Source organism: Siniperca chuatsi, linkage group LG3 (genome assembly GCF_020085105.1).
Source record: "Siniperca chuatsi isolate FFG_IHB_CAS linkage group LG3, ASM2008510v1, whole genome shotgun sequence".
Lineage (NCBI taxonomy): Eukaryota > Metazoa > Chordata > Actinopteri > Centrarchiformes > Sinipercidae > Siniperca > Siniperca chuatsi.
Window position 1 is genome coordinate 26,387,703 of NC_058044.1, and position 14,651 is coordinate 26,402,353.

The following is a 14,651-nucleotide window of genomic DNA, read 5'->3' on the forward strand; positions in this document are numbered from 1 at the left end:
AACTTAGAAGATAGCCACTTCGTTTGTCAGAAGTGGCTATCAACTCAGACTGCTGACTTCATAGTTATGAAGTCACATTATGACACATTTTGAGATGTAAAAAATACAAACAAACAAAATAATACAATTAATCAAGTTCTTGTTTTTTTAAGATACATAATACTTAGCCAAAAGAGGCTAAGTCATTTAAAATCTCTGTCAGTTTTTTTTTTCTAATGAATATCGTGTAGGCCTAAAGTGGAGGTCTATCTATCTATCTGTCTATCTATCTATTGATTGATTTCCTTCTGGATGGGGTCCGGATCTGTCCTCCCCAGTCCCTGTCCTCCCTCCATCCTCTGACGGGCCAGCCCTCCTCCGTCCCGCCCTCAGCCCTGCTCCGCTCCGGCAGCATCCATCTCTGCACCGGGACACACACAAACACACACGACAAGAGGCTGCTGGGAAACAGAACAGGCGACAAAATAGGAGTAAGGGGGGAAACATCACACACGCTGCTGTGCCCGACATTGGGAAGGCGGTCCGTGTTATACAAAACCACCAACAATCGACTGTCCTTCATAATTTAAACATCACAGCGGTGATGCTCGGAGGTCCCACTTGGCTGTTGAAGTGATGCATCCTGCAGGACTGTGTGAACAGTAAAATGATTTGATCTTCGCTGTGGATAGATCTAGTCGGTGTTGTTGATGATAAGAGGGAGCATGAAGTTTGCGGTTGCGGTGTTGTGGTTCTCCCTTGCTCTCGGGAAGGCTACTGTGCAAGGTAAGAATCAGGAAACACATTCGTTATTAAACTGTTGAAGCTGCCAGGTAGCATCTTATTTGTCCAAAACAAAGGATACATTGACTTAGGATGCAGAAACATTTGAAGCCCGGTGGGGATTTGGGACCGTGTTGCACGATCAAAACACAGCATCCCACCACCTTACTGTCTCATGTATCTAACAGACTAATTGGCCAATGTGCCCCGTCCTGTGCTTCTTAATGGGGAAAGAGTTTTATAAAGAAGCGGGCATATTGTAGGCTTTAATTCAGATGTGACTGCACTTCTAATCGTGTGGGAGGCAGCAGGACAAAATGATGGGGGCCAGGTGAGAGGAGCACGTTCATGATTTATTAAAGAATGGGAGCGCAGCGCCCCCCTGGGGATGTATGACTGAGGATGACTGTATAACACGCTGCAGGAGAACAAAATGGGACAATAAAAGAATTCAGTAAACATTGAAATGAATGGGGACAGAATTCCCTTACATAATAAAGCTGTGACTCAGTTATGTCTCATGCGCTCAGGTTTTCTTATAAAAAGTAAAGAATGAAATATTGTGTCACTGTGGTGTTGAGCTACAGAAAAGGCGGTCCAACTGCTGTGTTCTCTCTCTCTTACTGTGTGTGTGTGTGTGTGTGTGTCAGTGTATGTTGATATCAGCTTACCGTAAAGCATTTACACCACTCTAATCTTGAGATGGAGTGGCTCTTGGCAGCACATGCTCTAAATCTTTCTTGCTGTGTATTTATGCTGCATATATGTGTGTGTGTGTGTGTGTGTGTGTATGCCTGTGTGAGAGAGCAAAAGAGAGACGGAGAAAGATGTGATGACAAGCTGATGAATTGATACACTGATGATTAATCCACCTTCAATGACCAATTAGCTGTCCCAGTGTCAGTCCACAGTTGAGGAATCACATTTTAAACTGATACTGAGCTTCCTGCAAAGGAGTTTGAATTAATGCGACCTGTTGGAAGCAGATTGGCATGCTATCATGCTTGGATTTTAAAGGGTCGGTTCACCCAAATAACACCCTCCTGCCACCATATTTTCTCACTTCCCTCTAGTGCCATGCAGATATCTTGGGTTTTATCTGTCCACGTTTTGAGATATTCGTCTCTGATGTATCTGCTGCCAACTCAGTAGACATGAGTGGAATTTCCTTTGTGGCGCACACAGCTTGTGTACTTAAAAATTCAACCGTAACATGTCTTTCCAGAAATAATGTTCCCATTACGCTGGAAAATCCACATACCTTGCTGACTACAGTTTCCATAGGAACTATTGTTTGTTGGAAAGTAGTCCCAATGAAAACTTCTCGCAACAAGGCTTTAATGCACATGTGAAGGCGGTCACCTCTGGTCATGTGATGGACAGTGTATTTGGCAATGACTATGTGTGAAACAACGTGTGTTGGCGTGTACGCACACATACAGTACAGTACATGCTTCAAGGGCATTATGACTGATGGGGTTAACCATTGTGAAAAGTCTTGGCTCCCCCAGAGGTACCTCCCCTGTTGCATTGTGGGTAAACATCAGCAGGGCTGCAACTCAGATTGTACAACTTGCTTCCTTCTCCTGACTTGCCTTAAAAAATGTCCCTTTTTCCAATGGTCTGAAAGCATCTCCTTAAAAATCAGTGATAGCTGCAGTGAGAAAAGGCAATAACACAAAGTTAAACTGTCTTTCACTTGCACTAGTGTGTAAAGAAAAAAAATGGGTTCCCCCACTGTTATCCCTCTCATCCTTGTACCCCTCTCAGTGGTACATCCCGCTGTCGTTCCACAGTGAACAGATGGTGGCAGTGTCAGGGTGATCACATCACTGTGTCGCCCATCGGGTGTTTTAGATTGAGGAGGAGGCAGTGTGTTTGTCTGAACGCTGGGTCACCCCTGTGTCTGTATCAATCATCAGCAAACTGTATTTTCTCTCTCTTACACACAAACACACACACACGTAGTGTATGCACATGCTATACATTGTCTTTTTATGTCCTCTGTATAGCAAATAGATTCACACAAACATATACACAATCACAAACAAACACAGAAACACTAATGCATCATAACTTCCCCCAGAGAATCAAACCCCTTCCCCCACAGCCATCAGGCTGTAGTTCTATCTAATCAATATTCTTCCCTTCACCTCTGCTCAATCAAGCACACACACACACACACGCACACAGAGTCAATAAGCCTTTATCTGAAGGAGGGAGCTGGCTCTTGTAGAGGAATCCATCCCCGCTGTGTTTGACTAGTTTGGCTCCTGTGTTTTTGTTGCTGAGGCTCTTGAAACAGTTGAAAGAGTTCCTGTAGAGATGGTAGATAGGATTCAGCTGACTGAGTGTACTGACGTCCCGTTTCAAGCCTTTGCAAACTGAGTGCTTTACAGGGGATCTGATGCAATGGGAGGTAATCTGTCTGAGTCTGAACATGCTGTGTACTTTAACTTCAGATTCCAGCACACCCAACAGGAAACAGGAGGAGACTGAAGACAGGAAAGCACTCATGCACCCAGGCCTGACTTCACTGACTGTATTCATTCACCAGTACTCTACCATGATAGCATGTATAACATCAAACCTAAGACCCCAATCTCGTTAGCAATTTCTAGTACAAAAACTGTAGACAGTGTTACCTCAACCAATCTGGTTTTTATACTTAGGAGAAATTTTTTGGCTTACCTGCCAAGGTGGCTGGTAGATTAAAAAATTTAACGGCCAGACAGATTTTTTACAAAATAACAAATTGCTTTTTACTATTGTATTGTTTTGCTATTATTACTATTTAGCATGTCATCTTGGTCTCATATGCGATTCTCAATCAATATTATAGTAGTGTGCAGTAATAATAGTAACACTAACTGTATGCAGACATATTAATTCAACTGTTTCAACAGTAAAATGTAATACATTTAAGTTGATAAATTCAGTGGTATTCACCCTAAAGTGCAAGAAGGATAATTTATTAAGGAGTTTGAGAATATAACAATTATGGAGGAATTAATCATCAGTACAAATAAGTAACAGTAATAAGTTAAGAGTAATAATAGTAATATGTTTTTTATTCTGTAGTAGCATGTTCAGTCTGGACTTCTGCTGCAGATGGTGTCTGTGCCACATCTCAATGGCAGTGGAGGGGTCGTACTTCTTAATCTCTGGCGACTTAAGTTGTACCATGAGGAGATCTGACAGGGAGGCAGATCTCAGGTTTCATCTCCAATCAGTCTTGAACTGTTCTCAAAAAACAAGGAAAAGTATCATTAAGTGAGTGAATACTTAACCTTTTTGGCACTCACAGTGGAAGGATCAAAATGGTAGTGTGACTGTCTGCTTCATTGTGTTGAAGCCTCGCTCGCAATCTTCAGGGGCACGCAGCCTGGGAGCTGAAGAATGGAGCCGGGGATCTCAGGCAGATGGCCTGGGGGCGGGGCAGCAGCCCCGCAGGAGACCTCAGGCGGACTGCCATGGGGCGGGGCAGCGGCCGCACAGGAGACCTCAGGCGAACGGCCTGGGGTCAAGACAGATGGGTGGAGCAGGTCTGGAGGGCAACTGAGAGGCAGGCGACACAAAATTAAAAATGCTTGTTGTGTGTGTTGTGTTGTGTGGCCCGGTCCGAGCCATTTGTTTGTTTCCCATTTACAGAGCCAGGGCTGTGTACAAACAGCAGAGTTTTTTGCAGCACACACACTGAACGGACAGCTAGCGTACTGTGAGGAGATATTCGCTGAATTTGACAAAAAGACGTGTACTGGATTAGAATCACAGACCCCACCTTTAAACAAGAAATACAAACATACACACATAAAGATATTGATACAGCTATTGCATCATTTCTTTCACCATCCACAAAGTCTTGTTCAGGATATTGAATGTTCAAATTCAGGGGCAGAAAAATTAAGTTTGAATCAACTCTCTCTACTGTAAACTACAGTAGCAGAATATGGTGTATCAAGTCATATATGTAGCATGTTGGATGAGAGGGATTGGCTTTCGCAGTACAGAACCTTGTGTTGAGAAACAAGTTGAAATGACAATTTGCTTTCTCCTTGCTATCTGTTTTGCTGTCTGTTCTCATTCCTCTTGCCCCAGTTAACTTCTCCTTCTGTACCAACCTCTACCCTGCCCCCTCGTTCTGTCTCTCTCAGACACTGAAGGGAATTGCTCTGGGTCACTCTGTCTCCCTCCTTCCCTTATCAGCTCTCTCCATTCCTCTGCTCCATCCCCCTTTTCTGAGAGGCTGTTGATTTAAACTTCTCTTTTCTGTCTATCAGCCTCTGCCTCTGTTCCAACACTACCATTGGCAGTGCCAAATATCCTCCTCTTATGCAGTCAAGTGCTCAGAGCTCTGAGCTGAGTTACTGTGGGAGGATCTGTTGTGCAGCTCAAGTACAAATACCACATAATGCTCGGAGTGTCCAGCAAATGCTGCTGTCATCAGTGAGTGAGTTACAATGAGTAACAGGGAAGTGTCTTGCTCAAGGACAATTCGACAGGACATATAGCTCTTGATGAGCACGCTGGCTGTCAGCACAATCAAGTATGCAACGTTAAGCCACTGAAGAGTCTCTGAACAGTCTGACCACTAGACTTATCCATTGACTGTGTATTTTTTAACTGAGGAGTAAAGTTGAATCTAACTGAATTACACATTATACATTTTTGCTCTATATCTGCAAAACATCGCAGTGTGTTTTCTGTAACTGTCCACCTAAGAGACCTGATATCTCCTAGCTGTCTGCACTTATACAGTGGCTGGTGTGTGTAAGTGAAGCACGGTTCCTTCATTGCACTGTCTCCTGCTCAACTTGAGCATCACTCTTTAACTGACTATCATGTCTTGTGCCTGGCTGCACAAAGCGCTCTGAGCTCAGCTCGTCTCCCCTGGCAATTGTTCTGTCTGAGGTGATCATGTCAGCATGATCATTTTGTCAGCCTTGGGAGCTTAGACGCATTCGTTCTGCCATGACCAGCTGTCAGTCCAGGGTTGACAGTGTGTGTGTGTGTGTGTGTGTGTGTGTGTGTCTGACGCGTAGGCCCTGACTTTTCCTTCAACTTGCTTTTGAGGCTCTGGAGAGGTGGTTCACTTTGTTCATGCACGACTGAGTCTTTGTATGTTCTTAAACATGTACGATGTGGAAGAGGGTTTATGTGCACATCTGTCTGTGCACATGAATATTACATGCATGTGAGCTAACTAGCTGTATAATTAGGGCTGCAACTAAGAATTTTTTTTCATTGTTTATTTTTTTAATTGATCAAATAATTAACTTTATAAAATATCTGAAAACAGAAATAAATGCCCATCACAGTTGCTCAGAGTCCGAGGTAGCATCCTCAAATCTGAACAACCCTTGGATGGACTGTCAACATTTTGTACAGATATTCATGGTACCAGGAGGACGAATCCTAACGACTTTGGATGATCCCCAGGACTTTTCATCCAGCGCCACCATGAAGCTGACATTTGTGGTTTTAAGTGAAATATCTCAACAACTATTGGATGGATTGCCATGAAATTTGGTACACACATTCATGCCCCCCTCAGGATGAATTGTAACAGCTTTGGTGTTCCCCTGACTTTTCATTTACCACCATCATGAGGTCAAAATTTCAATTCATCCAAAACTGTGGTTTATGACTAAATACCTGCAAAACTAATGATATTCTCATCAGTCTCAGCTGTGCTTTGTTTAGCGCTAATTAGCAAATGTTAACATGCTAACACGCTTAAATAAGATGGTGAAGATGACACCTGCTGTGTAAAAAGGAAGGTAATAGACTTTGAGCGAAAAATACCCTTTGACTGAAACGCCTCCTGTGTAGCCACACATTTAGTCGTTTTTTACTTTATATTAATCAATTATCAAAATTGTTGCCAAAGCAGATTAGTTTATCTACTAATTTCAGCACTACTTATGATTATATCCATAGCTATATTCTCATTAACACGATACCATTTTCTCTCCCAAACTTACTTCCTCTTTCTTTTGTCATTATCATGACTTTCTTCTCTGGCTCCCTCCAGCTCAGGAAGACTTTGTGTCGCTGGCCGAGATGGAGGATTCCTTGTTGAGGAACCTTTTCAAGGGTTACCAGAAGTGGGTGCGGCCTGTCCAGCACGCCAATGACACCATCACTGTACGCTTTGGACTCAAGATCTCACAGCTGGTTGATGTGGTGAGGAAAGAACACCCGGATATGGAAACACACAGGAGGCATATAACGTATAGAAATCTCAAGTTATTTCAACTTTTATTTATAGAGAATGGGTCCTCTGGGCCGTGTCTAGAAGCACATGTAAAGCAAGGCTCATACATGCATCCCAACTGTTAAATTATATATACCGATGTACGCACAAGAACACACACGCCTTCATTTATACTACCTTTGTGAAATTTATAAGTTTGTGCTGTTGTGGTTCCTGTTATTGTGTTGAATAGGAAAGGGATAAAAAGTGAATGAAAAATGATTAGGCAATTATTGTCATGAATTCCCAGCAAAATAAATATGCACATTGTTTTTATTTATGTGGAGGTATTTCAACGCCTACATCTTATTTGTATGCAGCTTGTGAGCTTACTTTGCATTTATATATAGTTATATTGACAGAGGAAGAACAGAAGAAGGAAAATCAATCAAATCAGGCTGGCCTTTGAAAAGTCAATCAGAAACTAGATATTGCTAAAGCCCACACATTCACGAAAAATAAAATAAAATACTGACGACATGACCTCAATGTCCTCACTGGTAGCTCCGGCTCTGTCCTTGCCATACATTATGTATTATATTAATATTAGATAGATGTGGGTATTTTAAACTGTCTCTGCTGTGATCACATCCTGAGATCCCTTGAACAAAGTGGAACCAGACATAGAGGCTCTAATGCTTCCAGGACCAACCCAGCGCACAGTCTTAAGCTGTGTGTACCTGTTAAAGAAGCTCTCTGCAGAAATTAAAATTGCCTTATGTAACATGGTTAATACAGTCCTGTCATAGTCTTCTGAGGATCGGTGGGTTATGTTTTGGAATGAGGGAGGAAAGGAAGGGAAGGAGGAAGGAGGGGAGAAAGTGAAACTCACTATTACTGAAGCACATGAGAATACAGAGTACAAAAAGGACGGGTGATTTTTTTTTTAAAGAAGAAAGAGGCAAGGCAGGGAATAGAAAGAAGCCCATGAAAATCATTTGGTAGAGATTGTTCAGAGGTGGCTCATCATCTGTTTAGGACAGGGCAGAAGGTTACCATTAATATAAGAAGAAATCATGAAAGGTAACCAGGGCAGAGGAAGACAAGAATACAAAGACAGAGAAAGGCAGTTTAGGAGTGTAAGAGACGGAAAGGGGTGGCTATTAAGGGAGGTCAACAGAGGAACTATAGTACAGAAGCTACACTGAGGACAGAAGTGTAAAGATAAATGAGGAGGAGGGTAAGGAGCTGAGGGATTTAAAGGGGCATAGACAGGAAGATAGAGTAAAAAGAAGATAGAGAAAGAAAGGTTAAAAGAGAGGTCCAAAGTGGTCTTTCATAGCAGCAGAGGAAGTAATGAGGCCATCAGGCAGAGAGGAACAAGATCGCATTTATTATTTACACGAGGACACACACACCTACACACAAAAACACAAAGCTGCTCCCACAACTCCACAGAGGGCCACATTTGGACTACATCAGCATTTGATGTTCGTATTTCTGCCATGCAGAAATAACATTTAGAAGAGTGCCATCTTGTGGTATTCTAACTAAACTACAGTGATTTAAAAAAAAAATCCCACCTCAGATTAAAAAAAATTCAGAGAGGATGGGTATGTAATCAGGTTTGCCTGCGAGCAGACAAACCACAAAATACATTCCATCGATTTCCTCTTTTCTCTAATTTACTTTTCATGTTTCTGCAAGCCTTGTTCTGCACAGAAACTCGACAGCAGACATTGAAAACCTTTCTGACATCCACAAATTCATTACTGTCTTTGTCCTCGTCTTATTCCTTTCCATCACCCTCTCTCCATGCCTCGCTCCTTTGTTTTGGTACAGTGTATGTCAATACTTTGTATTGAGCAAATGAGGCAGCAGTACCTATATTAGTATTGCCAGTGATAGTGGTCATTAAAGAGTAACTTGTGCTTCTCTCGCTCGTTAAATGGTGTAGATGTACCCTCAAGCAAGGCACTTAACCCCTAAGTTGTTTCACTGTGCTTTCTTAGTGGCAGGCAAGAGAGGCAATTAACCCACTTTGAAAGAAAATCTTCCTTTCTAACTAGAGTTAAGTACTTTTTTTCATCCTACTCAATTTTTTGTCTCCAGCTTCTTTTGCTCCTCACCTCATTAGCCTCTCTTATCGTTCTCAGTGAGAACCAAGATGTATAAATAGTGAACAAAACTTCTTCCCTGTCTTCCTGCAGGATGAAAAGAACCAACTGATGACAACAAATGTTTGGCTCTGGCAGGTAAAAATGAACGCTACCATTTACAAATACTGCATCTTTAAATTCTGATGTGCTATTTTCACATGTGTCAATTCTTAAAGTTTGCAACATTTTGTTTCTCCGTGACTGGAGGGGTTAAGCTATGATCAGTTCACTGTCTAACACTGTTAGATAGAGTTTGATTCATTAGCTGCAATGTGCTACTGTAGCCTATATAAAATGTATGGTTTAGTATGATTTTACTATAGGACTATTCAAGTAGAGTTCATAAATCTAATGTAAATATTTTTAATATACACATATTTTAAGAAGTGCAGTATGATGAGACACACAGTCAATAAATCTTGATTAAACCATTTTCCCAATTAAAGGAGATTACATCGATTTGGGACTGCTGCTTTTAATTTATCAGTAGACTATGCTAAACTAAATACATTTACTCAATAAGATGTTGAATCAAAGACACACATACGTGGTCACGGACAAGGTACAAGCATACTGGGGACAACCTTGCAATGAAAAACATAGTTTCCATTTGCTTTGTGCAGTTAGCAGTCTGGTGCTGTCCATGGTGCTGAGATGCACAGATGCACTTTAAGACTTATTAAGCTGTTCTAAGTCTAGTGTCTTTCACAACTGCATTATAGGATTACACTAAAATGTAGGCTAAATGTATTAGATTGGGTAACTTATCATGCATTGTTATTTATTTATTTAAAGGAGTGGGTTGACGTGAAGCTGAAGTGGAACCCAGATGACTACGGAGGTATTACCTCCATCAGAGTGCCTTCAGAGACTATATGGCTGCCTGACATTGTCCTGTATGAAAAGTGAGTTATGCAGCACTCTGCACACATCAGTAGTACATTCTGAGGCAGTGCCTGATAACTCTGATGCACATTTGTAAACTAAATCAATTTTCCTTTCTTATTGATGTCTCTTTCACTTGATTCTCCCCCTCTGTGTTCTTTCACATCTTACCTTGCCTGGTCTTTATGACCTTTTCCTTACCACCTCATCCTTTCCCTTTCTTTCTCATCTTCTCCCAGTGCGGACGGTCGCTTTGAGGGTTCCCTGATGACCAAAGCCATTGTGCGCTGGGATGGTACCATAACATGGACTCCACCTGCCAGCTACAAGTCCGCCTGCACCATGGATGTCACCTTCTTCCCCTTTGACCGACAGAACTGCTCTATGAAGTTTGGCTCCTGGACTTACGATGGAAACATGGTGGATCTGGTCCTGGTGGATCACTATGTGGACCGTAAAGACTTCTTCGATAATGGCGAATGGGAGATCCTCAATGCCACAGGAGTAAAGGGAAGCAGGAGGGATGAGGTGTACTGGTACCCGTTTGTCACCTACTCCTTCATCCTCAAGAGATTGCCCTTGTTCTACACCCTCTTCCTCATCATCCCATGCCTCGGCCTCTCCTTTCTGACTGTGCTGGTGTTTTATTTGCCATCAGACGAAGGAGAGAAACTGTCACTTTCCACATCTGTGCTGGTGTCACTCACTGTGTTCCTTCTGGTCATAGAAGAAATCATCCCTTCATCCTCAAAGGTGGGTTTCCTGACCGGGTTTACACCAAAGCCTACACTCTTAAATAAAGGTGCTAACTACAACCATATAGGATTCTATGGCTTGTCCCCATAGGATTACCCTTTGTGGTTCCTGACAGAACTATTTATAAATGTTCCACCCAGAACCCAGATACAAGAAATGTAACTGCCACCTCACTAATGGTTAAAACTATAAACCAGCACAAAGATGAACAATAACAAAAAAGTAACATTTGCATTTTGGAACATGAGACAGCTAACATAACAAAATACTCAGTCCAACACTAGGCGTGATGGGAAATGTGGGCCGTCACACAGATAATTGAGGGTGAGGATCTTTTAACATCCATGCTTTCAACAATTCTTGAAAGACAATTTCTTCCAGAAATGGCTCTTTGGAGGGAATGGGTTCTTAATGGAACTCTTAGTCTTACCCTTTTCTAAGAGTGAAGAGTTTCTACTGGGCTGTATTTTTAAAATCTATTCTGCTTTTTCCTGTGTTCACTTATCCTAATTGCAATCTTAATTGCAGCGTGCCCTAATTAACACAGATCACAGCCACAGCCCTCTCAATTACCTGCAGCTTAAACTGCTTGTCAACTCAATTAACAAGCTATTGACTTCAGATACATCTCAGTCCAATAAAGAACTCGATAGAAAAGCAGAGCTCAAAAAGACAATGTCTGAGTCCAAAATCACTGACTTTTCACTCTACTGTATACTCCACTGTTCCATATTTTATACTTTTATATGTGTAGTAGAATCACATTATCCCACAATAAAACGTAAAAAAGTACTGAACATGCAATAGACACTAGCAAAGCTTCAGCTACCATCATGCATTGTTGGTGAAAAAATAATGTCTGCAGGAGTAACTGACTTTGGTGATCCTCTGACTTTTCTTCTAGTGCCACCACAAGATGGACATTTGTGTTTCACAGTAAAATATCTTAACAACTGTTGGATGGATTGCTGTGAAATTTGCTACAGATATTCATGGTCTCAGGATCATTACAAATAACTTTGTTGATCTCTTAACTTCAACGTTAAAGTCAAAGTTTCAATTTTCCCAATACTTTGGTTTATGACCAAATACCTGCAAAACTAATGAGTTTCTGCTGTACATTGGAGCTAACTGGCAGATGTTAGCATGCTAACATGCTAAAGCTGGAAAATATTACCCGGTAAACATCATCATGTTAACAGCATGTCATTGTGGGCATGTTATGGTATGATGATGTTAGCATTTAGCTCAAAGCACAGTTGTGCCTGAGCCTTGAGCAGGGCTGTGTTTATTCAACTGACAACAGTGACTAATGAATGTGTTATTTAGGTTATATTAATAAACTGCTAGAAACTAATCAAGATTTGTAACATAATAATTCTATAATAAACATTAATACTTAAAAGGGGCACTTGTTTTTGTCAAACTTTAGAAAGCTCTCGCCAGAGCCACAGGAGACATTATACAACTGTTTTCACAGGCTGAGTAGCACTCCGCATGAAGAGCAAACTGAACTCCATGTGAACAAATTGGTGGAGTGACCCTTTAAGAAGCAGAAGCAGTGTGTAGGTTTTACATTTTTGATGTGGTAAATAAACTAATTTCTCATCATAAATTCCTTATTTCCTCAACCTTACATCCTGAGGAAATAACAAGTATTCAAACATGAAAGTGAGCTGTTTAACTGATTCAGTAACAGTTACATTTCTCTGTCTCCAGGTGATCCCACTGATCGGAGAATACCTGCTCTTCATCATGATCTTCGTCACTTTCTCCATCATCGTCACTGTCTTTGTCATTAACGTCCACCACCGTTCCTCTGCTACTTACCACCCCATGGCCCCCTGGGTAAAGAGCCTCTTCCTTCAGAAACTGCCCAGACTGCTGTGTATGAGGGGACACACTGACAGGTAATGTAGGATCAACTGTAGTTAAAGGAATGGTTCGACATTTTGGGGAAAAATGCTTTTCGAGAGTTAGAGGAGAAGATTATCTTAGCTTAGCAAAAAGACTGGAGACAGATATATATATATATAAAATAAATAATGATAACTCAATTAGCCAGCAAACTCATTGTTATTCCCACCCCTAACTTATCGGATTGTGTCACCACATTCTTGATCCGCAAAGTAATCCCAATCAACACATGACCCAGACCATCCACGCTATCCGCACTTTACCCCTCTTCCCTCTGGATGCAGGTATAGACTACCCATGTGCAGGAAGGCTTGTTTTGGCAAGAGCATTGTTACTGCTTTGTTCCATCTATCTATCTATCTATCTATCTATCTATCTATCTATCTATCTATCTATCTATCTATCTATCTATCTATCTATCTATCTATCTATCTATCTATCTATCTATCTATCTATCTATCTATCTATCTATCTATCTATCTATCTATCTATCTATCTATCTATCTATCTATCTATCTATCTTATTGTATTTCCCAAAATGTCAAACTATTCCTTTAATGTCTGCCAGTACACATTAGAAAATACATATGTAAACAGTTCGTGTCCATTATCCTCAGATACCACTTTCCAGATATGGAGATGCGCAGCCCAGAGCTGAAGCCCCGCAGAGGTGTGGGGAGGAGGGGGGTTCCTGGCCACAGTGGCAGCCAGCAGAGAGGCCCCCTCGCAGGGAAGGAGGACGAGAACCAAGCCTGGCTGGCCATGCTGGAGAAAGCCACGAGTTCAGTTCGCTACATCAGCCGTCACATCAAAAAGGAGCACTTCATACGAGAGGTGTGGGAGTGGGCAGAGATGTGGGATTAATGTCTTTGCATGCATGTGTTTTACATCCTCTTTGAGTTTTTTACACTCTTACATCGTCTTGCTTGTTAAAATTTCACCCCCAATGAAAATCTCATTTGCTCTATATCTGCTTATCGAAACAAGTACACAAAGTAGCGTGTGTGTGTCCTGAATGAGGGTTTTCACTGTGACAAAAGTGCTTGAGGCTGACACAGATTCTCACCTGTGGACCTTTCTTTTTTGTTTCTTCCTCTTGCTCTGTCTATCTATCACTCTGTCTCATTCAGGTTGTTCAAGACTGGAAGTTCGTGGCTCAGGTGTTGGACAGGATTTTCCTGTGGGCCTTCCTCACAGTATCAATACTGGGAACTGTCCTTATCTTCACCCCTGCTCTGCAGATGTACCTCAGCACACCTTGATAAACACACACAAACTCACAAATGCTCTCCAACAGCTCATCCTTGTTTTCCAGTTTGTCTTTGGCTATGATTTATTGATAAAGCTCAATAAAACATTCACACTGTGTATTTATATTGTAGAAACAAACTTTTACCTACAGTATGGTTTGCAAGCCTGTAATGATTTCTGGAAACTGTAATGTTCTTGATGCAACTTGTCATTCATTTTGAGGTGCATGCACAGGAGTGCAAAGGAGTGAAAGCAATAAGCAGGTTATAGTAGTGTGTATAATTTGAATATCCATGTTCGTATAACTGTAACATTGTAATTATTCATGCAACAACATGCACAATATCACATATCAGTTGTTTTGTGTGTCACATGCACCATATTGTCCAGCCAGCTGTATTCTAATGTAAGTGCTGTAATGATGATGATAATGAAAAATGAATGAAAAAATCTGATGTACAAAATCAATTTTCCAGTGCTGTTTTTGAGACTAACTTGACGCTTATAACCAGGCAAAGTGGGCCCCAGCACCACCACCACCACACATAAACGGACTGAATTCTTATTAATCATTAACAATACTGGGGGAGCAACAAATTAAAAAGGAGCCCAGTTGAATTCGATTGAAATATAAGAAATGATTCAGGTCAGCACAATAGCATCAGCAAAGTCTGTTTTTTTTTATTTCCCTACATAAATCATGTTCATTCAACTTAGTTCCACTC

The 14,651-nt window shown here is 41.3% G+C and overlaps 1 protein-coding gene across 1 annotated transcript; it reads left to right on the forward strand.

Annotated features, from left to right (window-relative positions):
• Positions 1-374: 374 nt before the first annotated feature.
• Positions 375-14,394, forward strand: chrnb3a (cholinergic receptor nicotinic beta 3 subunit a). Its single transcript, XM_044190731.1, has 8 exons — positions 375-765; positions 6,797-6,948; positions 9,169-9,213; positions 9,913-10,022; positions 10,242-10,755; positions 12,478-12,668; positions 13,293-13,509; positions 13,806-14,394. The coding sequence occupies exons 1-8, from the start codon at positions 690-692 to the stop codon at positions 13,935-13,937; spliced, it is 1,437 nt and encodes a 478-aa protein (XP_044046666.1). The 5' UTR covers positions 375-689; the 3' UTR covers positions 13,938-14,394.
• The last annotated feature ends 257 nt before the right edge of the window (positions 14,395-14,651 follow it).

Bases quoted from the DNA above. Each gene is read 5' to 3' on its own strand.
- chrnb3a (XM_044190731.1), top strand. From the start codon at position 690: ATGATAAGAGGGAGCATGAAGTTTGCGGTTGCGGTGTTGTGGTTCTCC. The intron at 10,023-10,241 runs GTGAGTTATGCA...ATCTTCTCCCAG, and splicing joins GACATTGTCCTGTATGAAAA to TGCGGACGGTCGCTTTGAGG. The intron at 10,756-12,477 runs GTGGGTTTCCTG...CTCTGTCTCCAG, and splicing joins TCATCCCTTCATCCTCAAAG to GTGATCCCACTGATCGGAGA.